The sequence below is a fragment of the Peromyscus leucopus genome, chromosome 1 (assembly GCF_004664715.2).
Source record: "Peromyscus leucopus breed LL Stock chromosome 1, UCI_PerLeu_2.1, whole genome shotgun sequence".
NCBI lineage: Eukaryota > Metazoa > Chordata > Mammalia > Rodentia > Cricetidae > Peromyscus > Peromyscus leucopus.
Genome location: NC_051063.1, coordinates 30273551 through 30300732, shown reverse-complemented (window position 1 = coordinate 30300732; position 27182 = coordinate 30273551). Strand labels below are relative to the sequence as shown.

The following is a 27182-nucleotide window of genomic DNA, read 5'->3' as shown; positions in this document are numbered from 1 at the left end:
AGCAGCTGGAGACCCCAGGCTGCCACCCACCTGGCCCTCCCATCCTTGAAAAACCTCAATGGCTTTCCACCCCCACCCTCTTGAAGAAACTTCTCAGATGCCGAATCAGAACACAGAGCATATTTCCCTGCCCAAACTCTATCTGCATGGATCCATAGACAATCCTGATGAGATAGAGCTGCCCTGCAGATGAGCCGCATGCTTGCCCTATGGACCTCTGGGGCCAGTGGGGGTTCCAGGTTCCAGGCTGGGTCTAGCTCTGCCCCAGGTCTGGGAGGGGCCTGTCTCTTCAGGGGGAAAAAAGAAAAAAAGAGGCCACATAAATCATAGCAGGAAATGACTTCTCAGAAGTGGCCGTTTTCCTTGTTTAGGGTGCGGTGGCGCACACGTTTAATCTCAGCACCGGGGAAGCAGAGGCAGGTGGATCTCTGTGAGTTCCAGGCCATCTTGATCTACACAGTAAGACCTTATCTCCAAAGGAAAAACAACAATAACAAGAACAATGGGATGAGGCCTGATCAGAGCCCTTAACAAATCTGCCAGTTCCCCAGGCCACGCCCCCTCTTCTCCTTGGAAGAGCCCCCCCACCCCTCCTTACCTGGGCTCTGTCTTACAGCTTTTCCCACTGCTGGCCAGGGGCCTCTTTAGGCTCTACCTTAAAGAATCCTTCAGCACAGCACAGTACAGACTGCACAATTTGGTGCATACTTCACCTTCTTCCAAGTCTAGTTCATATCCCTACTGTCCTGCAAGCATGGTTCTCTTCTCCAGCCTCATCGCTGTGTTTGAGGCCAGTGAAACCATGTGGAATAATCAGTCTACCTCCTACCCATGCATCCATCCATGCGTGCATGCATCCATGCGTGCATCTATCCATGCATTAATATATCCAACATCCATGCATCCATCATTCCATGCATCCACCTGCCCATCTATATATCAATACATTCATCTAGCCATCCTTTAAAAAGCATTATGGGAAAGAAAAGGGGACTCTGGATTCCTGTGACAACCCCTAACCAGTGATCTTGATACTCTGCCTGAATCCCCAACGGACAAGGAGCTCAATATTCTCCCATCGCTAGACACTCCCCTCTACTCAGAAAAGCAGCCCCAACTGCTGCTTCCCTGTGCCCTCCACACAGCAGTTCCTGGTCTGTCCCTGAGGCAGACTGAACAACAACCCCTGCATCCCATGACTTATTTCAGGAGGCAAGCTGGGGGTCCCTATTTTATCTTTTTAGCTGGGTTCCTGTATAGTAGTTAAACAGAGTTACAACTGAATTAGAATATAGGAAAGAGGGATAGGGCTACTGTGTGGTTATTCTAGTCACGGTGCCAAAGAAACATATTTACTTTGTTTCAATATTTCTAAAAATAACACTTTAAATATTTTCATATCGGTTTTCTTTGAAAGCAGGATGGTACTGCTCATCTTCTTGGCTTACCAAATACATATAAAACAAAAGGATACCAAGTTCATAATTCATACCTGGTATATCCATTAAATGTTCAAAGATGGAAAATCAAGACACTTCCTGGAGGGGGACCCTAAGCTCTTGTGTTTCTGTGGTACTGTAAGCTCACACCAGCCTCTCAGAAAGTAGCCTGGCCACCTGTTGTTTCAAGAGCCATAAAATGTGCGTACTTTCTGATCCAGTAATCCCAGTCCTGAGAGTTTATCCTGGGAGACTAACTTTCAAAAAAAGAAGAGGAGGAGCCAGCAAGATGGCTCACTGGGCAAGGGTGCTTGAGGCCAAGGCTGACATCTGACCTCCAGGCATGTGCTGTAGTATGCGCATGCCGCCCACCTCCAATACTTCACTCTCAAATAAATAAATGTAAAAATTAAAAGAAGGAAGATTGAGATTGAGCTCTTGCCTAACCTGCACAAGACCCTCAGCTAGATCCCAGCACCAAAATAAATAAGTAACTAGAGAAGAAGGAACATTGCGTGCATTAACGTATCCATTGGCGGGTTACTTAGTAGCGAGCAGCAGGGGCTGCCTAAGTCAGTATGATTTCATCTACTTGGCAGCATTCATGGACTCACAATCAATTAAAGCCCTGAAAACTAGTCTGCAACTCAGTGAACTCCCTAAGAGGGCAGGCAGGAGGCAGAAGTGCGTGTATGCATGCAGATAGACTACCAGGCAACAGGGAACTTGGGGGAGTTGATTTGAGAGGGAGATGGTGGCCAGGGTGCTTAGGGTAAGTTGCCTGAGTAGTCAGTACCGTAGCACCTGTAAAAAGGAAGGAGAACGACCCATGTCACTGTGGTTCTTCCTTCCAGAACAAAAACCAGCCAAGAGAGGCTGCAAAGCTAAGTGTGAATGCTCTGGCTCTGTCCCCCAGCGCCCAGTGTGGGCATCTGAGATGGTGCTGCATGCTTTGTGGGGAGTTCTGATGGTATGCGGGCCCCAGAAGCTAGCTAAGACACGACAGCTAATCCTAGTATCAGGCCTAGCTTGGGAATTGTGAGGGCAAATGTATTACTATTGTGTTTATCCTTAGGAAGGACAATAGGCCCTCATTAATGTTGAATTTTCTTAAAACAGATCTCTGGCAGATTGGAGACTTGGCTCAGCAGTTAAGAACACTGACTGCTTTTCCAGAGGACCCAAGTTCAATTCCCTGCACCCACAAGGGAGCTCACAACTGTGTGTAACTACAGTTCCAGGGGACTGGACACCCTTACCCGGGCAAAAACACCAATACACATAAAAATAAATATTAAAAAAGCAAACAAATAAATCCCTGGCTTGCAGGGATGTGGAGTAAGGAGGAATGAAAGGCAGCAGATAATCCTGACCAGGATGCATCTCTTTGTCTTGTGAGAGTCCTCAGAAGCCAAGGACCAATCACCATGAAAGCTACAAGTCTTGTATCCATATTTCCTGGTTCCACAGGTGCAGCTTTTATGGAAGGCAGAGTGTCCCACAGGCAGGGCTTCATGGAAGGCAGAGTGTCAACACAGTGATACCCTCATTGGGCAGGAAAAGTGTATGACTATGTACATGCAGGATCCGGCCATGGGGACAGGAAGAAGGCAGTGGCCTTCTGGGGCATGCACTCATTTCAGAGAAGGTTACAAGCAAGAAACTGTTGGCATTCCAACTCTGAGGACAAGCAGTACCCAAGGTGATGGTGGCATAAATGACTCCTTCAGGCACCGGTGCCCATTTGGGGACTCCAGTGGGGAGATATGCTCCATAGTGACCTGCATGATTGATGTTCAACAGCATAGACGGAGAAGAGAGAGGGGGAGGAGAGAGGGAAGGAGGGAGGAGAGGGAGAGAGGATAAAGAGAGAGGCCCAGTCAAGCACAGAGACGCAGATGTGGCATGTGGCTGTCTAGCATTAGCTCTCAACCTGTGATTTAAACCTTTTCACAGGGATTGCATAAGACCATCTGCATATCAGATATTTACATTATGATTCATAACAGTAGCAAAACTGAAGTTATGAAGCAGCAACGAAAATAATTTTATGGTTGGGGTCACCACAACATGAGGAACTGTATTGGAAGGCTGCAGTGTCAGGAAAGCAGAGACCCACTGAACCAGGGGTTACTCACTGCTGTCCACTCTGAGGTGTGGACTCATCCGGGGAGGCAAAGGATGTCATTTACTGGCTTTGTTCCCATCTAGGGGTGGCCACTAGTCTGCACCAGTGACATGTGGACAGAGTGACATATGCCATGTCTGGGTAGTACTTTAAAGACACAGACAGGTGTGGTGGTATTGTGTTCCCCAAAATATTGTGCACGCTAATAAACTTATCTGGGGTCAGAGAACAGCCACAATATTAAACATAGAGGATAGGCAGTGGTAGCACACACCTTTAATCCTAGCATTCCAGAGGCAGAAATCCCTCTGGATCTCTGTGAGTTCAAGGCCACATTAGAAACAGCCAAGCATGGTGACACACACCTTTAATCCCAAGAAGTGAGCCTTTAATCCCAGGGAGTGATTGTAGAAGGCAGAAAGGTATATAAGGTGTGAGGACCAGAAACTAGACGCATTTGGCTGGTTAAGCTTTCAGGCTTTTGAGCAGCACAGTTCAGATGAGATTCATTCTGGATGAGGACTCAGAGACTTCCAGTCTGAGGAAATAGGACCAGCTAAGGAACTAGCAAGGTGAGGTTGGCTGTGGCTTGTTCTGCTTCTCTGATCTTCCAGCATTCACCCCAATACCTGGCTCCAGGTATGATTTTATTAATAAGACTCTTTGAGATTCATGCTACAGACAGGCATTTCCCACTCTCTCTTTACAGAGCATGCTCTGGCCCTGGAGGGTGACTGAGCCAAACATGAGAGGCACCTGAGTACCCAAATTACACAGAAATGTCACACTGCTCAGAGTAGAAACCAATGCCAGGGAGTTACAAATTATAGCAACTGGTATTTCCCCGGCTCGGCATATCAGCATGAAGACCGTGATATCTCGGGCAGAGATGGCCCTTAGTGTCTCAAGCACAAGCCCTCAGAGCACTCAGTTAGCACTTGCTCAGAGAGCAGATCCTGGCTCAGTGGAACAGCGTTGGGACGCTGGTGATAAAGCAGGACAGGAGTCCCAACACCTGGCCTTGTCGGGGAAGCCAGTACAGTCCTGTTGGCCAACCAGCGAGAGAAACATCTCTGCTTAGCGCTCCTTCCTGTTTGCTGGGACCAGGTCACCCTGCTGGAGCAGACGTGGGGACAGCAGGCAGGAAGTGAGGGCTGTCCTAGCTTGCCACATAGGTAAAGTTCTCTGTCACAAGGATGTCCAGCTCCCCGTCCAGCTCCCCAAACTGTCCCCAGAGCTCTTGTCCCCAGGTGGTAGGAGAGACAGGTAATCTTCCCACCACCTGCTTTCCTGGTTCATTTCACCTGGAAAGTTCAAGCTGACAGAGAGAAGCCCCAGGCCAGGTGGTGGCCAGCAGGGATGCACGGGTGTGAGGCAGACAGCAGCAGGCGGGGTGTTTCTGACCACTCGTTTGTGTGGAGGTGAAGTGCCTGCTTCTGTGTGTTTAGAAGACAGGTCCTGGCTGGCAGGGGCCACACCCGAGAGAGGAGATGGGCTCGGGATACTGGAGGTGCTCCCTGGGTGAGTCACTGTTTCTGCCTTCAGGGTGCACCCAGACAGCATCGCCACACCCTTGGCTGCTTGGGTCTGACATCACAGCCTGGCTGTGACTCGCCAGGACCTCACTGGCTCAGCGGGCTGAAGTGAAGCTCATCTGCCCACAATGCCAACCACTGATCATACCCCAGTCCCAGCAAGCCCTCACCTCCCACACAGTTGCTGGGACTGGGGGCCACAGGTGAGTGAGAAGAGAGAGAAAAGGCCAAGTGTTCTGGGTCCTGTCTCATTTTAGTCCTTTTGCTGAAGAAATGTACACGGCTCTACTTCACCCAGGCTCATTCCCACCACCAGGCACCCACACTCACCTTTGACCTTTGCAAAGTGCTGTTAAGACTACAAAACACTGTCACAGAGGAAGGAGGAAGGAGGACTTGAGAAGATGCTGATCTTGATGTTCTGTCCCTAGAGGCCACTTGTCAAAGACTTGTCCCCAGTGTGGTGTTGCTGAGAGACACTCTCCAGAGTCTTTGAGGGTGGCTCAGCAGTTAGGTGCATTTGTCTTCACAGAGGGCCCAGGTTTGGTTCTAATCACCCACATGGCTCCTCACAATCACTTTAACTCCAGTTCCAGAGGATCTGATGCCCTCTGCTGGCCTGCTTGGGCACTGGGCACAAACATGGTATATGTGTGTGTACACGAAGGCTCAGTAGAGGAGTAGAAGCTCCGTGAGAGGTCCTAGCTATGGGAGTAGCCTCGAAGGGTCACAGGGCCCCACCTCCCCACCCTGCTTTTGCTTGCTGGCTTTGAGGTGAGCAAGTTGTACATGTCCCCCGCCGCCCAGGTCCCCCGCCGCACACGTCCCCCGCCGCCCAGGTCCCCCGCCGCCCAGGTCCCCCGCCCCCCCCCCGCACACGTCCCCCGCCGCACACGTCCCCCCCCCCCCCCCCCCCCCCCCCCGCCGCACACGTCCCCCGCCGCACACGTCCCCCGCTGCGCACACGTCCCCCACTGCCCACATCCCCCGCTGCCCACGTCCCCCGCGGCACACGTCCCCGCCTCGCCGCACACGTCCCCCACCGCTGTCCCGACAGGTCTAAAGCAGGCCTAGAGCAGTGTGTCCGCCCCATCTTGAAGCTGAGTCTCCAAACCTTTTCCCCTTTCAGGTGAATTCTCTCAGGTCTCATGATAGCGATGAAAAGGACAATGGCAAGCTGAGGAGCCTGGCCAAGAAGAGCAGGACTCTAGCATCCAGCTCAGCCTGCACAGCAGAGTGTCCAGATCCTAAGTTAGGCGGGTCATGAACTGACCTGACAGAAGAGCTTGCCGTCCCACTCAAGGAGGGCAAGTCCCCACCACGGCCAGCAGCCCCTCACAGGCCCCTCACAGGCCCCTCCTCACCTGGCCCTGCCACAGTGGCTTCCTTGTTGGTCAAACACACCAAGGAATCCCTGACTGGAGGCTTTTCTCTCTGCCCAGAATCCTCTGTGCAGTTACCCACCTGGTCTGTCCCCCACAGCTCAGACACCCGTCCGAGGTCATAGTGTGGGACTCACTGCGTCTCTGTAGCAGGCAGAGTCACTCTCTCGTTTTTCTGCCCTAACAGCCATCCCCAAACAAAATCTTGTGATGATTTATTGTGTACCCCAATATATTGTGTACTCTAATATACTTATCTGGGGATCAGAGGACAGAGCCAGTCACTAGATTAGACATAGAGGCCAGAGAGTGGTGGCACATACCTTTAATCCTATCACTCAGGAGGCTGAGATCCGTCTGGATCTTTGTGAGTTCAAGGCCACACTGGGAACAGAGCCAGGCATGGTGGCACACGCCTTTAATCCCAACACTTGAGATCTCATGTCTTTGCTTGGAAAGCACACATGCCTTTAATCCCAGGAAATGACATGGTTGGGTGGAGGACGGTAAAAGATGAGGAGACAGGAACTAAGCAGCAGTTCAACTGAGACCCTCAGGGGTGAGGACTCAGAGGCTTTCAATCTGAGGATTAGTGGAAAAGGATCTGCTGAGGAGTTGGCGAGGTGAGGTTGGCTGTGGCTTGTTCTGTTTCTCTGATCCTTCAGCATTCATCCCAATATCTGGCTCGGGTTTTTTGTTGTTGTTGTTTTGTTTTTGTTTTTTGGTTTGTTTTTATTAATGAGACTGGTTAGCAATTCGTGTTACAAAATCTGAGTTACTTGTGGCCTGTGCTCTCCTTTGAACACGCTTGTTCTTGCCCTGCTAGTGGGAGCATAGTAACTGAATCTAGAGAAAGAGTATGAGTGCTTCCCGCAGACTCAGCCTGACCACCACATCCATCACTGCCCAGGGCCACAGGCCCCTTGGCCAGCACACCTCTCCTACACCAGGTAGGAGTCTGGAACCCCGTAGATACACGAAGCTGCTCCTGCGAGCATCCCCAGTCTTTCCTCACAGGACACTTCACACAGACCAAAGACTGAGCATTGTCTGGCCCGTTCTCAACCGAGGTCATTTCCTGTGTCGTGTCACTTTGTCTGCCTCTGCTAAGAGCCCAAGGTGAGCCTGCCTGTCACCAGATGATGAATCAGCACCAGCCCTGGGTTATAGCAGTTAGACCCCTCTGGCCCCAGCCCCTGGGACATACCATTGACGGAGGTGTCATATGGCTCAGCCTCTTCGTAGTAGCCCTCAGGAGACTCAATCTTTGGAACTGTGAGCTGCTTCCGCTCTGGAATCTGTAGCACAAACAGACAAAGTCAGCAGCTTCAGATGGGGGCACCCTGGGAGCAACCATGGTGATGCTTTCATGAGGGAAGATGGAAGTAAAATATGCCTGGCTAGATTCTCAGCAAGTTGACCCGGGAGCAGGAGCTCTGCCTTGGGGAATGGGATGGCCGCTAAGCCTTGTTTGCCTCCTCTCTAAGGAAGAATCCTAGCTGGGCCATTTTTGGGGTACGAGAGCCAAAGTGTGAGAGGCTTGGGCTGGAAAGATGGCTCAGAGGTTAGGAGTGTTTGCTGCAGAGTCATGGGAAGCAGAGCTGGGGTCCTAGGACCCATATGACAAGGTGGGTGTCCTGCAAATGGCTGCAACTCCAGCTCGAAGAAATCTGACACCCTTTTCTGGCCTCTGCATGTGTGCATCCTCTCTCTGTCTGTCTCTCATACACACTCACTCTCTCTACACACACACACACACACACACACACACACACACACACACACACATACACATGGGCCAGGTAATTAAATATAAGAGAATGTTTTCACAGGCCTGGCCCACATGAAACACAAGGAGGTAACTATAATTGTTGAGGGGCCTCTACAACCCCAGGGTCTGCAGTCTGTCTGGAAAGGACAATGGGTATGACCAAAGCAGCCACCCCCCATGACTATCATGACGTCAGCTGAGGCAGGCCTACATAATCCCAAGTCTAATACCTGTCCCCACCCCACTGTGTTTGGCTTCCTATCAGCTCTATCTTCCTAGAGCAGGCAGGAGGCAGGCTCCACCCTACCCTTCTCCTTCCACAGCCACACAGGAAGGAGCAGGGTCATGAGGTCATATCCTAGTGACAGCAGAAACTGTGTCCACTGGCAGAGGTGGCTTCTGAGCAGTGGCCTGCCCCTGGGCTGTCTCCCTGCTGAGGCCTTGCACGCAGTAGGCAGGCACTCAGAAGCCCCTGGGCTGTCTCCCTGCTGAGGCCTTGCACGCAGTAGGTAGGCACTCAGAAGCCCCTGGGCTGTCTCCCTGCTGAGGCCTTGCACGCAGTAGGCAGGCACTCAGAAGCTGCCAGAGCTGATCCTTGCCTTGCTGCCAGCACCTGGTAGGAAATCTCTGCTTTGTCATCTGCTCGGCCAGCAGCCTGGGGAAGGGCAGCCTGTGAGACCAACTATGACTCCAAGTGCTGCCTCCCGGGGTCTGAGGGAAGAGTTCTCTCCCCAACAGTCTTGGGGCTTGAACATCTTAAACTGGCTGCCTCCCTGTGAGGAAGAAGGTCCTGTCTGGAGGGACACTCTAGGCACCCAAAATTTGGCCCTGGGTCAGGGAGGGACTTGTCAGAACAAGTGGGAGAACAGAACCTCTGTCACAGGGTTCTCACTCATCGACACAGGGTCTGTGACTAGGGGAGGCCGGCCATCTTGTTTAGGGTAGCGCACCAGGCAGGTTTCTTGAGACTCTCCCTAAAGTAAAATCTACTGTAGATGGATCATTAGAGATGGCATAGGACTGTGTGGTGAACCCCAACAGTGGATATCGGTTTGTCTGGGCTGTAGTACAAAAAGAAGCACACATGTCTGTCACCTGGAGTCACGGAGGATTAAACTGTGCAGGGCAATATTAGGTGTCCAGTAAGTGTTTGTTTTTACTAGTCCTCCCCCAGAAATACAAAAACACCAATGTCCCATGAGACAGTGACATCATCAGAGGTAAAGGACAGAGAGCGTCATATTCTGGGGCCAAGGAGAAAAGACCACTGTGTTAAGGACCATCATTAAGACGTGAAGATGGTGACTGTGGCAGAGTTTTATATCAACTTGATGGAAACAAAGAGCATTATCTCAGAGGAGGGAATCTCAGTTGAGAAAAGGCCTCCATAAGATCCAGCTGTAGGGTATTTTCTTAGTTAGTGATGGATGGGGAGGCCCAGCCCATTGTGGGTGGCTCAGTGTCTGGGCTGGTGGTCCTGGGTTCTGTAAGAAAGCAGGCTGAGCAAGCCATGGGAAGCAAGCCAGTAGTCAGCGTCAGATCCTGTGTCCAGGTTCCTGCCCTGTTCAGTGCCTGCCCTGACTCCCTCCAGTGATGTGGAAATGTAAGCCAAATAAACCCTTTCCTCCCTAACTTGCTTTTTGGTTGTGGTGTTTTTTCGCAGTAACAGAACCCTAATGAAGGGAGTGGTCATTAACTGAGGATGCAGAAGACATTTGATTTCAATGCTGAAATAATCAGCCATCAGAAAAGACAAGGAAGAATCCTCCCTGAGCTGCAGAATTTACCAAGATCCACATTTCTGCTTGTTCTCCAAAGAGCCAACTAGCACATATTTTAGGGAACTGTTGCCTCTTGGGGACTTTTATCTTAGCTGGTTGCAGCCTGGAGAAATCCAGACTGTGCATGCTAAGGAAGTGTAGCCAGTGCGAGAAAATGGTACTAAACAAAGCAGGTAGCTGGTGGGTGGACCAAAGGGCTGAGGTCGATTGTGTACCAGTCCCTAACGTGGAACATAAGATCCAAAGATGAAGGGTAACCCAGATGACCCGGGGCACCCGTGCATTTTTCCCTGGGTAGCACACTATGGAAAGTTCTGGGGCCACAGTAAGTGGGTAGACCCCTTCCCACACTGACCATGGAAATGCCATTGGGGTGTCAGCTTCTTTCCCCATCAGGAAGCTCCCTTGAGATCAGTGCTAATGTCATGGTTAAGGGGGGGGGGGCAGGGACGGTGAGCATGCCAAGATGGTAACTTGTGGCCAGCAAACATCTGTTTCTCTTGCGATGACCACAGCACCTGGCTGTGCAGACCACAGCCTGGAAAAACTTCAGCTGAGTCATGGTCCACACCCACGAGTTTGCTCCAGACCCCTGGCTGCCCTTCACTGCTGGCAGGACCTGGTCTCCTCTGACTCTGTGGGGACTGAAGTGAGGACCTAGCCACTAGGGATAAGTCAGGGTTCAGAGTTGACATGCATCCCAAGCTCAGGACAGAGACCACCATTCTGGTCCAGACAGGTACTGCAGACCCAGCATTTGGGTGAAGGTTTCCTGTAGCACTGTGGTATTCTGGAGTCAGGAGAGGGAAGGGGGAATCTCCGACTGAGGAGATTCTCCAGGCTCAGGCCGTGGGGTGGAACTGCCATGCATCCTGCCTGGGAGGCCTGGGTGGTAATGACTCCCATGTCTCCTCCTCCTGGCTCACCTGACCCTGCTCCTCTGGAAACACTGGATGAAGATTTGCACTGCTTCAGGCAGAGTGAGCAGGAAGGCTTAGGGGCCCAAGTATGATCATCACATGTGTGTGGGCAGGAAAGAGAGGGCCTGGGGAGAAGACCAGAAAGTACAAAGTCCCTGAGGCAGAACCAGCCCCAGGGGCAGAGGGCAGTGAGTGAAAAGCCGATGTAAAGAGGCTGCTCAGCTGCTGGCAGGCAGGTGGTGCAAGCAGGGGACCACGTTAGGAACAGGAAGTCTGTTTCCCAGCTTCACAAGAACCACTGGTGGGTTTCAAGTATGAGGTGCAATGTGGTACAAATCCTTTCTCTGTTCTGTATATTTGAGACAAAGTCTCACTTTTAGGCCATGCTGACCTGGAACTCACCTGTAGCCCAGGCCAGCCTTGAACTCATGGAGACCCTCCTGCCTCAGCCTCCTGAATGCTGAGATTATAGGCATGAGCCACCGCACCTGGCTAAGAATTACCTTTTTGGAAGGTCTGGTGACCAGAACAGTTTATGGCCCTGCATTGTTAGGTACAGGGTGACACTTGGTGAAGCCTCCCCAGGCACACTGCTCACATCACCTGGAGGGTCCTGGTCAGGCTTCCTGTGTTCTGACTTCCCCGGGCTGTGTCCTGCACGTAGAATGTGCTCAGAATGTGTCAGAGGCTGGGAGGACTGGCCAGACACTCATGAGGACAAACGCAAGCCGAGAGCCGGAGTCAGGGAGGTGGATCAGGTGTCCCGGCCCGACACTCACCAACTTGGGTGGAGGAAGATCTGGAAGACTCTTCTGTGGGGCTGAGGAGTGCTGGCTGGCCTCCCCATTGGCCAGTGGACCCTGCTCCTTGGGCGCTGTGGGCAGCAAGAGGAGAAGGCTTCAGGGAGGGGCGGAAGGGTCTCATTATCCAGGGATGTCTGCTCACTTGTCCTGTCCCTGGCCTGTGTATTCTATTTGAGCAGGTGTTAATTACCCAGGCAGGCAATCCCGAGAACCAAAGCTGTTTTTTTTTTTTTTCCCTCCAAGAATAGGGCATAGCAATGGCCAGCCGGACACAGATTCCCCAGAAGCAGCCAGCGTGGGGTTTCTGGAAGGCTCTGCAGCCCTCTCCTACCTGTCCCATTTTCAAAAATGGCCCAGCCACAGAGCTTCAGTGAGCAGGCATCTGTCTGCAGTCACTATATTGAGCCACACAAAGCACCAACCTGGTGATTATGGCTCGTTCCTCCCACCATTTACCCAGAAGGTAGAGCGGACACTGGCACTGCCTGAGCTTCTCAGCTCCTGACTTGTGGAGGGGGAGGGTGGGGAAAAGGCATGCACACCACACCAAAGAAGTTAGCTCTCCAAGTCTCTCCAGTTCAACCAGCCCAGCGAGACAGCGCAGGCTGGCTGAGGCAAGCCCTCATCAGGACATGGTGGAGTCTCCGGGGACTCCCACCTCTCTCTAAGTCCTTCTGTTTGGGACTTAGAGAAAAACCTTCTTGTGGCCCTGCTGCTGAATGTTCTAGAATGTTCTGGGCCAGACACACACCAGAGGTTCTAAGAGAAAGTGCTTTGGACAGAGGAGCAAGGTGCCAGGGGCAAGGCCCCAAGTCCTTCCAGGAGAGAAACCATGCTGCCTGGGAGTGTGCTGTGAGCTTCATCTTTTAATCTCACAGTTGCCGACGCCAGCGTTCTCCTCCCTCCTCCCAAGCAGGCTTTCACCCGAAGAGGCAGGGCTGGAACCGTGGGATCAGCGCCACACACGGCTGCTCTCCTAGAATGTCTGAATTACGACTTCCTCTTCCTGCAATGATGCTGGGAAAAGCCAAAAGATTTTAGGGACATATTCCTTGTCCAATAGGCAAGAAGGTGGTGGCCCCATTGAAACATCCAAAAATATATGAGCCCAAAATACCATTAACCAAAATGCGCATTCCAAAAATAAACCCCTGGGCCTGTCTCAGCTGGCCGGGAGGGAGGTGAGGAGGATGGGGGAGGCTTGTGGATCCTCTGCCTGGAGCCAGGCAGCCCAGCAGCCCTTCAGGCCTTGTACCTTCATGTGGAGATGCTGAGTTCTGCTCCCTGTTGACTGACACTTTGTTCATGTAAATATATTCCTCATCAGAACCTGCAGAGGAAAAGACAGGAGATGTGGCTTCATGTGACTTTGTTTTGCTTCCAGAAAGAGACAGTATCCACCAAGGTATCTTCACATGCTCAGGGCCCAGGGAGAGCACCAGGCACAGGGCTGGCACGATGGCTCAGTGATCAAGAGCACTTGCTGCACTTGCAGGAGACGGGGTTCAGTCCTCAGCACCCACGCAGTGGCTCACAACGGCCTGCAACCGCATTTCCAGGGGCTGCACCACACTCGTCTGGCCTCTGTAGGCACCAGGCATTCATGTGATACATGGACACAGAGGCAAAACACCCACACATGTGAAATAAAGTCAGGTAATTAATTATGAAAAAGCTGAATAAAAGAGCTAGTCACAGAGACAGGTGGAAGACTTCTAATGCAGAAATGGCTAGATGCTGGCCGCTGGCTTTCTACCCTGGGGGTGGAGGATGGGGGTGGGAAGGCCACAGAGGATAGCTGTAGGACCGGAATAGGTAAACGAAAGGGCATTCATCCCTCAAAGAGCTCCAGCACATTCCACAAACTAAAGATGCCTCTGGACCCCTGTGGCATTGTCAAATATCTCCCATCTGCCTTTGTTATGAATCATCATAACAGACTAAAATCAGAAGTGTCTAGATTAAAGTAAACCACACTTAAGGTCTGCACATTTAGCTCCCAAAGCCCAGGGTGGAGGCAGAGTCAGCTTAAGCTGGGGAGGAGGGGCAGGTGAGTGAACAAAACACTCGGGGCAAGAAGTCTGGACATAGGGAGTGGAGAGTACCAGTCCTTTGCTGTGCTATGAATTGAAACTTGTAGTAATACAACCCACACCCTCCTTTAAATTACTGATGTATAGGTCAGGCCGCCATTCTGGTTGGTGCCTGCTGGCAGAGGGGAGCCAGCCTCCTGCCACATGCCTGGTTCTTAACCCTTATGCACCCATTCTTGGAGGCTGCTGAGGAAGTCCTTCATGATTTCTCCTCTTCTGAACCCTCTTGATGGTCCTCTGTGGCCCTTGATTTGCATTTCCTAGCAACACACAGCCGGCAAATTCCTGTGGTTGGATAGACTCAATGCAAACCTTTGCCAAAGGATCCAATTCAATGCCAATCTCTTCCATGGCCATCGACTGCTGACTCCAGCCAAGGGCCTGCAAAAGAGCTCGAGAACCCAGAGGGTCAGATGGGTTCTGGCTGTCAGTCACAGCCACACCATCTCAGTGTCCAGCCGTGCCAGACCAGTAAGCAGCTTCGGCCTGGCCAGGGTATCTCCACTGGTATGACAGAGGGCGGAGAGAGGTGAGAGACAGGGCTTTGCCAAGCTCTGCTATGAGTGGCAACGTCTGGAAAGTACCCCTGATCTCTAAGCCTCGGTGGTCTTCTCTGCCCCATGGAAGACCATCAAGATGAAGCCTGCCTGTGGACCAAACAAAACTCAAATGTAGGGAATATGAAAAAGAAAGATCGGTTCATAGCTGACAGAGATTAGAGGCTCACAATAAGGAGACGGTAGGGGAAACCACAACACCTCAAATTCAGCATGCTTCGCCACCATTCTGCAAAATCAAATGGATTCCCAGAGACTGTAAACTGACAATCACATGGACTTGATTCTGGAGGACAATTTTACACCATCACATCCTTTGTTCTAGCATTTCCACAGCCAGAAAGCTGTCTTACAGATAAGTCCCAGCACATAAACAGAATTTTACTTGAAGTCGTTCATTGTAATGTTGTCTGAAGCCTCTGGCTTTGTTTGAAAGCCCTATGACTGAGATGCCTACCAGGAGGCAGCAGGAGAACCTGTCATCTGCAGAGCGTGGCACTTCTCACAGAACTGGGGCGAGGGAGGGAGGGAGGCAGGGCTGAACCTCTCGGCCACAGCTGGATGGACAGAGCATGTGCAGGGCCTCCTGTAGAGGGCGACCACTGGAACATGCTGCAGCCTTATAAGCAGGGGAAGCAGGGGACGTGTTTCTTGCTGGCAAAGGCAAGGCATACGTAGGCTGCCAAGTCCCTGACAGAAGAGCATTCAATCTATGCCCTATCATCAGCCAAGAACAGGGGCCTACCAAGCTAAAACGTAAAAGCTCAGAAAACCAGGATAGAGGGTCCCATTTAAAAGGTATGAAAGCACTCACATAGGTACACACATGCATACACATGTACACTCACATGGACATGGACACACACACACATGCACCCAAGCCCCCATATTCCACCATACATGTGAAGACACAGTCTTTCTTCAAGTGAGCAGAGTGTCTCCCCTCCAAGGCCAGACAGTGAGCTGAGTCTGTAGACACAGTGAGGCAGGGGGGGGGGGGTGTCAAGAGGAAGACACATGCTGTAAGAGGGTGGGGGTGTTTAGGATTCAGTCTTGGACTGCACATTTAGCCCAGGTGACAGAACTGGAGAGAAAATACCATGGTTAGGTCTGCCTGCCCTGGCTCACCGGTGACAACCAGGGGGCCTCTGGGCAAGTGACTTGCCAAGCCTAGGTCACTTCACTGGTAAATGCCATAACACCAATTCCCTCAGAAATATGAGGTAAGGATTGAATGACATAGTCTGAGTCACTGTACACTTTCCACACTGTCCCAGAACACCGTTGGTACCATCTGTGTTAATTCCCTATAGTCTAAGCAGCGCAAAGAATGTCAGAAGGCAAAGTTCTCAGATGTGTGTAGTAGCAACTAACACATGGGTGTCACCCCTGAGAATCTCAAGCGGTGGTCACAAGCCTCAACGTGGTTGAGCATATTCATCAGTGGACTTGGGGATCTCTGGAAGTGTTCACATTGGAGACACCTGATCAGATCCCCACCATCAATCTGTAGCAGGGAAAGTCAGAAAGATAAAGACCACCCCACAGAAACCATGCAGCACACTATGCCAAAAGGGATCCGTAATGGAAGGCACTGCCTGTACACTGGCACCAGATGACAGCCGGCTTCCTCACAGAGACGGGCTTTATAACATTGTTACAAACTTTCAGCTTTATAACAATGTTACATCTTTATGACAGTGTTACAATGTTACATCTTTAAAGGTCTGGGATTCTGCTGTCTGAAGGGTTCCATCAATGAGTCCTCTGTGAGGTGACTCATCCTTCTTCTAACCTTCCCTCTTTGTAGTGTGGATTCCCCTCCGTTTCCCACCAGGACTGCTTTGATGTGCAGCCCGGCAGACGCTGCTACAAAGCTGGAAGCCTGGGAACTGTGCAGTGACCTGGAGAGAGGAAAGGCGAGCCCTTGATGCTGGGGAGTGGGTAGCCAGGATGATTCCTCCAGAAAGGAATGGCTACCGGAATCTAGAAACACACTTAAACTTCCCACATCACTGCCCTACAGGGAAAAGACACTTTCTGCTGGGAACAAAGGAAAGGGAGCCCCAAAGAGCAGCCCGCCAGATTCAGGCTAGATTCAGGGAGCGTTCTGGACTGTGACAGCTGGAGCAGGTGAATACTTCCCTCCCCTGGCAGGGATGATGGCCTCTCTTGTAGAAGGGCAGATGGATTGGATGCCCTCTGATGGTCCTTACTGTCCCCACATAGAACATCTAGTCACAAACACCTGGAATAAAAATCAACTGCACTCAGCTGTCGAGACTTCACAAAGCTTTTCTTCTAAAAGCAATTCTGAATTTGCTAGAAATGAAACCATCCATCCAAAGGAATTATACAGGAGCATCCACAGCAGCCTGCAAGCTAGACAGCTGAAAAACATGAACACCCCAGACAGACATCAACGAGTAAATAAGGGTAGACTACTCCAGCAGTGAAAGAAACAAATTACACACACAGCTCCGAAGAGTCTGCACAGGAAGTCAGGGGTTCAATACCCCAGATGAAAGAACAAACTGCAGGCACTCCCCCAGCCCAGTGAGGCTCCAGGGCTCCACAGTAGACACAGCATGATGGCATTTACAACCCAGTGAGGCTCCAGGGCTCCACAGGAGACACAGCATCATGGCATTTACACATGATTCCAGAGGAGAAACCTTCTTAAGGCAAGAGAAATTAGAGCAATGCCTGCCTTGGAGTGGAGATGGGAAGGAGATCAGAGAAAACAGAGCAAGGTTGAATTTAAGATAAAAAATTGTATGTGCATATGCATGTGGGGGTCAGAGGTCAGCTAGAAATGTTGGTCCTTAATCACTCTTTGCCTTGTGTTCCACGTGTCCACGTGTCCTGTGTGTGAGTCCTCTTTTATCTAGATGTGCATGTGCACAAGTGTGGGTGTGTTCGCACGTGAGTGGGCTCACCTGTACAGGTACATGTGGAGGTCAGAGGTTGACACTGGGGATCTTTTTCAATGGCTTCTCCACCTACACTTCCTGGCCAGCACCCAGAGGAGACCTGCCCATCTCCACCTCCTCATGGGAACACAGGTGCACACAGTAGTGTCTGGTTTTGTGGGTGGTGGGGATCAAACTCAGGTCTGGAGAAGCTTGTACTGCAGGACTTTACAGACTGAGCCATCTTCGCGGCCCATGAGAGGATTCTCTGGCTGATAGGAGTATCCTGTTTAGTTTTAGATAGGGGTTACTCTGTTGTGTATACAATTGTCAAAAGTCACCGAATTGCACACTTAAGGTCTGTGTACTTTGTTATATGTGAATTCTACCACAAAAGAAATGGTGGAAAAATTATGAACTCGTGATTCCGCAATTTACAATCTTAAAGCTATCTTTTCTTCTCCCCTCAGGCTACATAATACTAGTTAAGGACTGAAACTCCACAGTCTGAGTTCCCTGTGTGGGAACAGCACCAACTGCATGGGGTTGTCTTGAAGAAACTAGTTCATACAAGTGCAGTCTCCTTGGGTAGTACACAAGGGAACCCCAGGCATTTGTAACAACTTCCTGTTACAAACAGAAGCCATGGGCATTCTCAACTTCCTGTCTCTTCTCTTTTCAGCCAGCAGGGAGAGGGCTTTGAACTTAAAATCCCACTTTCCGGGCTGGAGAGATGGCTCAGAGGTTAAGAGCACTGGCTGTTCTTCCTGAGGTCCTGAGTTCAATTCCCAGCAACCACATGGTGGCTCACAACCATCTGTAATGAGGTCTGGTGCCCTCTTCTGGCCTGAAGGGTCACATGCAAGCAGAACACTGTATACATAAATAAATAAATAAATCTTTAAAAAAAAAAAAACCCATAGCTTTTAAAAAAAAACAAAACAAAACAAAAAAAAGAAAAAGAAAATCCCACTTTCCAGCTGATATGTGAAATATGTAGACGGTTCCCAGCCAAGCCAGGCTACCACAGTTTTGAGCTCAACTGTGCCCCTTCATATACTAAGCCCTATCTCCCAGGCTTTCTGAACTTTAATTTGGACATAGAGCCTAACACTGAGCTCTCATTGTGATCCTAGGCCATGTGGATGGAGTCCTCACAAGATGAGACTAGGAGACACACCCAGAGAGGGCTGTGTGAGGACAGAGGGAGAAAGTCCTCAGAAGGAGCCAGCCCTGCTGACTCCTTGCTCCCAGGTAGCTGGCCTCCAGAGATAAGAGAAAAGTGAAGGTGCGTTATGAAAGGCGCCATGACACTATGCTGTACGAGCCTGACCAGGTGAGCACTCTGCAGACACTGCCGCCCCAGGTGAGCACTGCAGGCACCGCTGCCCCAGGTGAGCACTCTGCAGACACTGCCGCCCCAGGTGAGCACTGCAGGCACCGCCGCCCCAGGTGAGCACTGCAGGCACCGCCGCCCCAGGTGAGCACTGCAGACACCGCCGCCCCAGGCCCACACTTACCGCTGCTCTTGGTGTAAAGCCGCAGGAGCTCGGCCAGGCCACTCTTCCTCACCACGGCCGCACTGCTGAGGTTCTCCTGGTCCAGAACCTTGAGGAAGTCATCCAGCTCTGTCAGCAGCTGCTCCAGGGCTAGAGAAAAACACAAGAGAGTGTGTTCAGTGACTGCTTCTCTGCAGACCCAGCAACACCCCACCAAGGACCTGTGGTCTCAGCAGGAAGGGATTCCTGTGAGGCTTGGGAGAAATACTGGCTCGGAAGGGCATTCTTGGCTTCAGGGTCTCGGTGGGAGAAAAATAGGCCCTTGAATTTGAGACAGACAACCTCAAAGGGAGCCACAGGCTCACCACTCGCTGGAGAAGTGGCGGTGGCCGGGCTGGCCAAATATTCAGAGGGCAGCTCCTCCATTACCAATGCCTGCCTTCACAGTTAACAAGAAGAAAACACCCTCCAAAGGCCTTGCTGGCTGCTGAGCTCTGCACACACACACCCCACACCCCCTCCACCCCCCACCCCCCCAGCAGTGCTTATCAGTCTCATCTTTCTCTCCAAGGAACACTGGTCTTGCAACTTCACCTTCTCAAGTCATTTAGATAAACACTTCTTTTTCACAGTCCTTCCATCAAACCAAATACTACTGTTCTATTAAAGGAACACAGTAGTGAATAACTCCTAACTTTTGACGTTCCACGTTACCCACAGATCAGTGCCCTGTTCAGCCACCATCAGAGAAGCTTCCTCCTGCAGTCGATGAGAGGTAATACAGAGACCCATGACTGGGCAGTGTGCAGATTTTGGAATACCCAGTCCTAAATGGGATGCCTTCTTCAAACCCCTCCCCTTTGGGCTCAGGGATCTATGCTGAAGAAGAGGCAGAAAGAATGTAAGAGCCAGTGGGGGAGGAGAACTCCAAGGAAGCAGTGTCTCCCAGACACAGCAGGACGGATGCACACATGGACTCACAGAGACTGTGGCAGCACACACAAGCCTGCACAGGTCCAAGACAGACCGAGTCCCGGTGCTCAGACGGGGAAGTAAACGTGAGCTCCCGTCCCTGACCAAGAAGCTATCTCCAGTTGACAACCGCTTGCAAAGGAAAAATTAGTTTTTCTGATGGAGTCTCACAGGGTGTATTAACCACACTTAGAGGCAGGCCCCATGCTCAGCAGTAGATGGCCAACTCGAAAAGAACTCAGTGGTGTTTCTGCAGATTTTTTTTTTTTTTTTACTCATATTGTTTTGTTTGGACATATTTTATCTTACTGGTCTCTTATGGTTTCTGATTTTGATTTTGTGTTTTTATGGTGTATGTGTGTGTGTGTGTGTGTGTGTGTGTGTGTGTGTGTGGCTGAGTATGTGTGTGGGGAGTGTCTTGTGCTTTTTGTTTTTGTTTTTAATTCTGGTTTTGTTTTTGTCTGTCTGTTTGCTAAAGAGATAGAGAAAGAAGGCATGGAGTCAGATGTGTGGGGAGCTGGGAGGAGATGGAAGGAACCATGAGCAGAATATATTATATGAAAAAAAAAATTCAATTTAAAAAAAAGAGAAAAAAGTCCTCCCATCACTGACATGCTATAATTCCAAGGCTGATCTGGTTTGGATACACAGCTCTCTAAAATGCATACCTGTTCATGGATGCCTCTGACAAAGAGCTTTTCCTGATTTATCCCTCTCCAGTCTCACAGTGCCATTTGCCACATTTGTTGCCATACTCTACGGCCAAGCCTATGCACCCCACTCCACCGTCTTGGGGATCCACATATTACAGGGAGTGCCCCTTCTGTCTAAATGCTGTCCATCCCCAGGCCTTGCTCTCCATAGCATCCCTCCTGAGGCATCCTGGCTAGCCTCTAGGACAGCAAAGCTCCTTGGGAAGATAACCCTATGCTACCAGCTTTGACCTCTAGGAAGGCTAAATCGCAGTCCAAAAGATATCCACACTGCTTTGCATAGCAAAAGGGACTTCACAGATGTGGCTGGAGGAAGGGATGCTCCTGGGTAATTCAGGTGAGTCCCAGTCATCACAAGTGCCCTGAAAAGGGAAAGAGAATGAGAGTCCAGGAAAGAAGACGGCGGGCTGGGGCAGGAGCCAGAAAGGAGTGAATTCACCACAACACTGGCTCTGAGGCCAGAAGAAGAGGCTATCAGCCAAGGATTGCAAGAGGTGGAAAAGTGAGGGAATTCTGGGAGGATCAGAGTCCAGTGGATGCTGCACTGCTCTAGAACGATAAGTTAATGAATCTGTCTTGCTGTGAGTCACTGAGCTTGGTAACTTGTCATAGCAGCAGTCAGAAGCTTACAAAACCCTCTCGTAATGCTGTCTGGGGCAGTGTGTGTGCGCCCTTCAACAAAGGGCGCTGCATTTGGCTTCCGTTTCCAGAGTACCCGCAACATGTCCAGTATTTACTGACTAAACGAGAGAATGAAATGAAAACAAATCCACTCACTTTCCATGCGTACACAGCACTCCATGGCCAGAATGCAAAATCAATCAATCAATCAATTCCTGCCCTGGGTCAGAACTGAAGAGAAGCCACTGAAAACCCAAGGTCCTGGCATAACCCCTCACTAGAACACTGGAACAGACAGGCTTTCCTAGAGGACCTGTTCTACCTTTCCAGTTTGTTTTTTCACACATGCACACAAAGATATACACCTGCAGACACCCCGCCTGGGACCCAGGTCTCACATACGCTGTACCACTGAGCTGTGGCCCCTATGTCTGTTCTGATTTATAATTCTGCTCTTGATTGGTCTACCTGGAGCCAACTTACAGGGTTCAACTGAATGGGCTGTTGTTGTAAAACTTGGACCCTAGCAGCTAACCCACCACTGGGGGCCCTGCTGGTGCTCGCTTTCCTTGTGTGCAGCCTGAGCTTCCTGTCTTCATGGACCGCTTTATCATCACCACCACCATCACCATCATCACCATCACCACCACCACCATCATCATCACCACCACACCACCACCACCATCATCATCACTACCACCATCATCAGCTATCACAATCATCACCACCACCATCATCATTACTATCACCACCACCATCATCACCATCATTACCACCACCACCATCATCACCATCATCACCATCACCATCAACTATCACAATCATCATCATCACACTATCATCATCTGCTGTGGGATGGTCTGTATGTCAAATTGCTCTGATTGGTCAATAAATAAAACACTGATTGGCCAGTGGCCAGGTAGGAAGTAGGTGGGACAAGGAGAGAGGAGAATTCTGGGAAGTGGAAGGCTGAGGCAGAGAGACACTGCCAGCCGCCGCCATGACAAGCAGCATGTGAAGACTCCGGTAAGCCACAAGCCACATGGCAAGGTATAGATTCATAGAAATGGATTAATTTAAGCTATAAGAACAGTTAGCAAGAAGCCTGCCACGGCCATACAGTTTGTAAGCAATATAAGTCTCTGTGTTTACTTGGTTGGGTCTGAGCGGCTGTGGGACTGGCGGGTGACAAAGATTTGTCCTGACTGTGGGCAAAGCAGGAAAACTCTAGCTACAATCATCACCATCATTATTATCAATTTTTCAATGTAAGGATTGAACCCAGAGCTTCACACATGCTAGCAGTCACTCTACCAATTGAACTCTATCCCTGCCTTTTTTTTACTTTTTGAGATAGGGTCTCACTAATAATGCCCAGGGTGGCCTTGAACTCACTGTGTTGTCCAGGCTGGCTCAGACTTGAAATCCTCCTAACTTAGCCTCTGGAGTAGGGGCTGGGACTGTACAGGCTTGTGTCAACCATGACTGGGCTCTGGAGCCAGTGAGTGGTTGCTGGAAGTCTGTGCCTCTTTACCCCGATCCCCGACTCCCCTGTCTTCCTGGCGCTGCTGATCAGATCCACAGCCACACCAAGCAGGTTATAAGTAACCAGAGAAAGAGAAAAGCAGAGCGCACTGGGCATGCCAGAAGACAGGGCAGAGAAGACGGGAGCTTCCAGGTAGCCAAATGTCTACCCAAGAAGTCGGGACACAGTCTTTCTGATTAGATAGAGAGGAGACACATCACCACAAGGGATGGGAAGCATCACTAGCGGGTGAAGCCAGCATCCTGGCAGCCCCATCACTGGGTGAGGCTCTACCACCAGAGCCAGAGGGGCCTCTCTGCTGGAGCCCCCACCTTGGCCCCAGGCTTACTAAGGTTGGAAGTCATGTTCTCATGCACAGTGAGATGTTGCAGGACCTAGGCAGATGGACAGAGGTGGAGCAGCCCTGGCAATGGCTAGAATGGAGTTAAATGGGGGAGGGGAGATGACAGCTCTTACGTGACATGGAATGAGAAAGGAATGCCTCTACACAACCTCATAACCTGGAACACTGGCAGCCAGCAAACAAACCTGGCCTGCTATAAAGCTAACAAGTACTTAACCAGGGTTGATGTATGCTGGTCCCAGAGATCTTGAAAAGACAGAATTAGGTTCTTAAGATCTCAGGCCTTAATTGGTGGGGGTCTGTTGTATTTTGAACAGCTATTCCCAAGCTTCCTATCTGCTGAGACTACAATGAGTTCAGAGGAGGGGCCATTGCAAACCAAGGGTGCTGTGAGCACAGGGACTCGCAGCCTGCACTTAGCTCTGGTGGACAAGAAAAGTGAAAGGGCCGTGCTAGGAAGCTGGGGTCTAGGTTGTGTTTTCCCTGAACTTCTGGACCTCTCGAAGAGGCCAGGCCTCTGCCACCACTTCAGGACGACCCAAAGAGGAAAAGGATGACACTGGACATGCCAAACGCCTCCTCACTTCCTCATCCTTTCCCAAAAGCTACCGATTTCTGGAAAACAGTCTTTGTTTACGTTTCGCACAAGCAAATGCAAACTAAGCCAAAGGGTACAAAGTGTGTGCCTGGCCCCAAGGAGACAAAAGTGGCCCAGAGGGGTCCTCAACACCCACAGGGCTGTTTGCTGAACACACAGGTGAAATCAGATTAATATAGGAATGTCTCCAAGGTTCGAGGAGTGCAGAGGACTGGGCAAGGTCTGGGGTTAGTTGGGAGAGGAGCTTACAATTGATCATTGACGCCTTCACAGAGCTTACTGGGAGAGGGACTCTGTCTGTATCACAGGCACACAAGGCATGGGGATCGGTGGGGAATTGACTTCAGAAGAAGAACATGAATCCTGAGACTAAAGACAGTGAGCAGAGCCACCCCAGGGTGTTCGTCCAGCAAGTGGAGGTGAGAAACTCTGAACGAAGTGGAGGGGGACAGACAGATAGGGAGATCACTCAGATAACTGCTCAAGTAGAGATGGTAATGACGAGAGCTTGGCCTAACCAGGACGGCTGGCACTGTGCCCTCGGCTGTGGCCTAACCAGGACGGCTGGCACTGTGCCCTTGGCTGTGGCCTAACCAGGACGGCTGGCACTGTGCCCTCAGCTCTACCCCACCATCTCCAGTTCCCACAGCCTCTTTGCAAGCGCAGCTGTGGGAATGGAGTACTGAGGCTGGGTTAAAACCCAACGCAATCGCAACTCCAGGGAGAGTAACAGTGGGTTCAAACCCAAGTAAGTTCAAGTTCAAAGAACTCCTGTCTGCAATCTGTCAGCTGGAGTCACTTCCAGCGAGCTGTTGAGGGTGATCAGAGCCACAAATTTTGCTTCCTGGTCCATCATAATCAATAGGCGGTTCACAGAGACCGGAACAGGAAGGTTAGAGGAGGCGGGAGACAGGTGGAGCCAAGAGTCCTTGAAGATCACTCAGTTAGATGCAGGGTCCATGAGGGAAGACGCTCGGATGCCTAAGAGGCACATAATGCCACCACCAGACATGCGTCTCATGACAGCAGGGCTGGGGCTGTGCTTCCTGACCTGGCGGACAGTGGGTGGGGTGGGCACGGCAGCACCCAGCTTGCTTTGCTCTGAGAACAGACTGACATCTTCCCTTTTTCTAGAACACTTAGGGGAAGGGCAAGCGTTGAGAGCGACATAGCTTGAAGAAACACAGGCCCAAAGGCCCGTGTGAGACTCTGGGGACCAGCACACGCCGTTCCCTTCTCTTCTGGATCCACGTCACTTACAGTCTGCTCAAGTGCTCTCTCCATGAAGCTGCAGGTGACCAGCTCCACTCAGCTCCCTTGCCAGCTCCATCTCCCCTGGTTCCTTTCTAGGCAAGCCAAATGTCCTGGGTCATGTCAGAGTAGACATGAGCCCCGTGTGGTCAAGAGTCAGGCTTTGTGGGTTTGGGTACTGTATTAGTTACTTTTCACTGTGAGAAGGTGTCTGACAAACACAACTTAGGGAGGGACGGGATGGTTTGGACTCCCCGTGTGAGGGAACAGCTGGGGCAGGGAAAGCGTGCATGGCAGGAACGGGAGGCGGCGGGCACACTGCATTCCACGGTCGGGAGGCAGAGGCAGGGAAAGCGTGCATGGCAGGAGCGGGGGCAGCAGGCACACTGCATCCACTGTCGGGAGGCAGAGAGAGATGAACGCTGGTGCTCAGGCCACCTTCCCCTTTTCATTCAGTCCGGGGCCCCAGCCCCTCGGAAGGTGCTGCTTGACATTTAGGGTGGGTCTTCTTTGCCCAATTAAACCATTCTGGAGACACCCCGGGAGTCACCCAGAGGACTGGTTCAATGGTGATGCCAAGTCCCATTAAGTTCACAAGGAAGGTGAACAATAACAGACCTCTAGCAAGGTGTCAAGGACCCAAGAGGCAGCAGTCCTCGCCAGACATCTTTCAGGGCTCTGGCTACAGGCTCTTGGGAATGACAATCAACAGAGGCACTGTGCCAGTTTGCACCAACCCCTGTGACATTCTCCAACCCCCAGGGCTCAGAAGGGCAGGCCACCCCTCAGAGGAATGTGGCTGTTCCACTGAGGTTCAGGGACCCTGCTCATCACATTTCCCTTCACCCCCACCGTCCCCCACGCTTTCATTTCGGTTTCTTTCTTGTCCTTCAGTGGATGAAGGGGAAAATAAGAATGTAGTTCATTCTAGAAACTGTAGGCCCTTGTGCGGGCTTTCCATCTTGGCTCTGTTAAAGTTCAGGGTTGTCTGCTCGGGGTGACAAACCATGAATAAGATTCTTGTTTGGGACTTCCAAAGCCCACGCAGAGCTAGACTGTGCAATGGCCGATTCATCGCCCTCCTCCTCAGGACCTCCCCCTCTAGCTTTCCTCACCCTGGGCAGTCCCTAGGTTCCCAGTGTTAGCTGTCTTCCCAGCACACCAAGCAGGCTGAGCTTCATGGGTCCCTCACAGGCTCAGGCACACTTCTGTTTATACAGGTACATTTGCTGAAAAGCCATGATTCAGCCTGATTTTCCTCTTGAACACCAGCCTCAGCAGACCTGCTCTTTATAAAACCATATTCCAGAAAGATGAGTATACATGCATCCCTCCCCTTCCAGAAGTTTCCCAAGACCAAGCCACCATCACAGCATCCTCAAGAACGCAATTGCTGGGGGGCCAAGGGGAGTTAGGGATGTTGGGAGGGACTCCATGAGAAGCAACAGCATCACACAGAGGTGGCAGTGAGGCTGAAAATAATGCTCAGGTTCCCTATGGGCAAAGGACCCCAGCTTTGCAGGGTCAGCACCCGGAAAAAATACCCCTTCGCCCCACTTGAGAAGAGAGATCAAAGTCCAAATCACTCATTTCTTCAAAAGTGCCAAGAATGAACCTACAGTGTATGTATGCCTCTTAATAGGAAGTCAGATTCCTTCTTTCTTCCAAACAGAGGTGTACACAAGTGTGTGCATGCACACACCAACCCACACACACCATTTACTATCTTAACTATTTCACAGTTTACAGTGCTGGGGTGTGAAAACATACAATGTTGTGTAACTGTCACTGATATCTAATTCTGGGCTTTTGTCTTATCACCGCAGCAGAATCCCACCCTGAGTCATTTCCCCCTCCCTCCTCCCCACAGCCCCTAACACTAATCTGCTCCCATCTCCGTGGTTGGCCTGTTCTGGATCTATCCTGTGAACGGGATCCGGGGATATGTGGCCTTGGGTCTGCCTTCTTTCACTTAGCACTATGGTTCAAGGCTCCATGTTGTCACAGGTTGAATACTTTCTTCTTCTGGGAAATGTCACCCCGTTCTATAGATTAATTACATTCTGTGGTGAGGGGGTGTCATTTTCTAATGAGATAAAACTCACATGCTATAACCACACTCCATTTTACTGTCTCATGCTTGGCAAACATATTTAGCCACAATTGGCCACTACCACAATCAAGCACACACCCACCACTCAGAAATGATGCTTAAGAGGCAAGCTGTGTCCCCTCGATGGCCAGGGTGGGTGTGGCTTGGCTGGCTCTGTGTGCATTCCGCCAGAGCCGCATACTCAGCTGAAGAGCATGGATTTCCC

General features: G+C 50.9%; 1 protein-coding gene across 1 annotated transcript in view; it reads right to left on the bottom strand.

Annotated features, from left to right (window-relative positions):
• The window catches only part of Afap1l2 (actin filament associated protein 1 like 2), a 99662-nt gene that overhangs the window by 19124 nt on the left and 53356 nt on the right, over positions 1–27182 (bottom strand). Inside the window, 5 exon segments of the mRNA XM_037205879.1 lie at positions 3137–3220; positions 7692–7782; positions 11736–11830; positions 13015–13089; positions 18842–18970. Of these exon segments, the coding sequence (XP_037061774.1) occupies positions 3137–3220; positions 7692–7782; positions 11736–11830; positions 13015–13089; positions 18842–18970 (474 nt within the window).